We start from the raw sequence: 973 nt of genomic DNA on the forward strand, positions 1-973 counted from the left end.
CATGGCCATGGGGTGGGGGGTAGGCTGGATTAGCCACAGGTCTGGGGCCATGGTGACATCCCAAGACCCAGAGCTCAGAGATTTCCTTATGGTATGAAGAACAATAATGGCAATTATGGTTGTGGTGATTAAGCTGGTGGGGGAGGGGATATGAAGAAGCAGGAGGGTCTCTCCAAAGGCCCAGGGCTGCCCACCCCCCACTGAGAGGTCTGACGCGGGTATGCCACTTACTCACTGAGTGACTCCAACAAGGTCCTTGGCCTCATTGGGCTTTAAAGTCTCCTTGAGACAATTAGAAAGCTCTTAGGTTTACTACTCATGGCTTGACGACCTTCAAGAGTGTGCAGCCCCACCAGCCAAGGGAAAACACATTTCTATAGCAACATGACACTGAGAGGAGGAGGAATGGGGAATTGTCCCTGGCAGCCAACCTCCTGCAGGGTTTCTCTCCAAGTTCAGGTCAGCCTGGTGGACATGGGAGGATAATTTGTCCCCTTTATGCTTGATAACCATCCTTCAATCCTGCTGCTCCCAGACAACTGGAAGGAAGGTTTGCTGAAATTCATCAGTCCTGAGGAACTGCCTGTCCAATTTGGCGGAACAATGACTGACCCAGATGGGAATCCCAAGTGTATAACCAAGGTATGAAGAGCCCAGGACAGGGGAGGGTTAGAGAGCAGAGTTGGGTTTCCTTCCCATCCACTCATTCATTCCACAAATATCTGTAGAGAAACCCCTGTGAACTAGGTGTTGGGCTAGACAATCCCAGCCCTGCCCTTTTGGGGTTTTCAACAGCCATACAGACAAACAAGAAATGAGGGAATTTTAGCTCAGACGGATGAGCTGGAAGGGGAAGCTCTCCAGAGGAAGCCCCGGCCCAGCCCGGAAGGTCAGGGAAGGCTGTAGGAGGTGTAGGGAACATGTTGAGCGGTATACTTCCAGGAGAAAGTGTCTAGGGCGGGAGAAATGTCAG

At 51.6% G+C, this 973-nt stretch overlaps 1 protein-coding gene across 1 annotated transcript in view; it reads left to right on the forward strand.

Annotated features, from left to right (window-relative positions):
• Window positions 1-648, forward strand: part of LOC103589394 (SEC14-like protein 3) — an 8,855-nt gene extending 8,207 nt beyond the window's left edge. Inside the window, exon 9 of the mRNA XM_008571347.1 lies at window positions 536-648. Within this exon, the coding sequence (XP_008569569.1) occupies window positions 536-648 (113 nt within the window). The remainder of the gene's footprint in view (window positions 1-535) is intronic.
• Window positions 649-973: the final 325 nt, after the last annotated feature.

The sequence above is a fragment of the Galeopterus variegatus genome, unplaced genomic scaffold, assembly GCF_000696425.1.
Source record: "Galeopterus variegatus unplaced genomic scaffold, G_variegatus-3.0.2 Scaffold684, whole genome shotgun sequence".
Taxonomy (NCBI): Eukaryota; Metazoa; Chordata; class Mammalia; order Dermoptera; family Cynocephalidae; genus Galeopterus; species Galeopterus variegatus.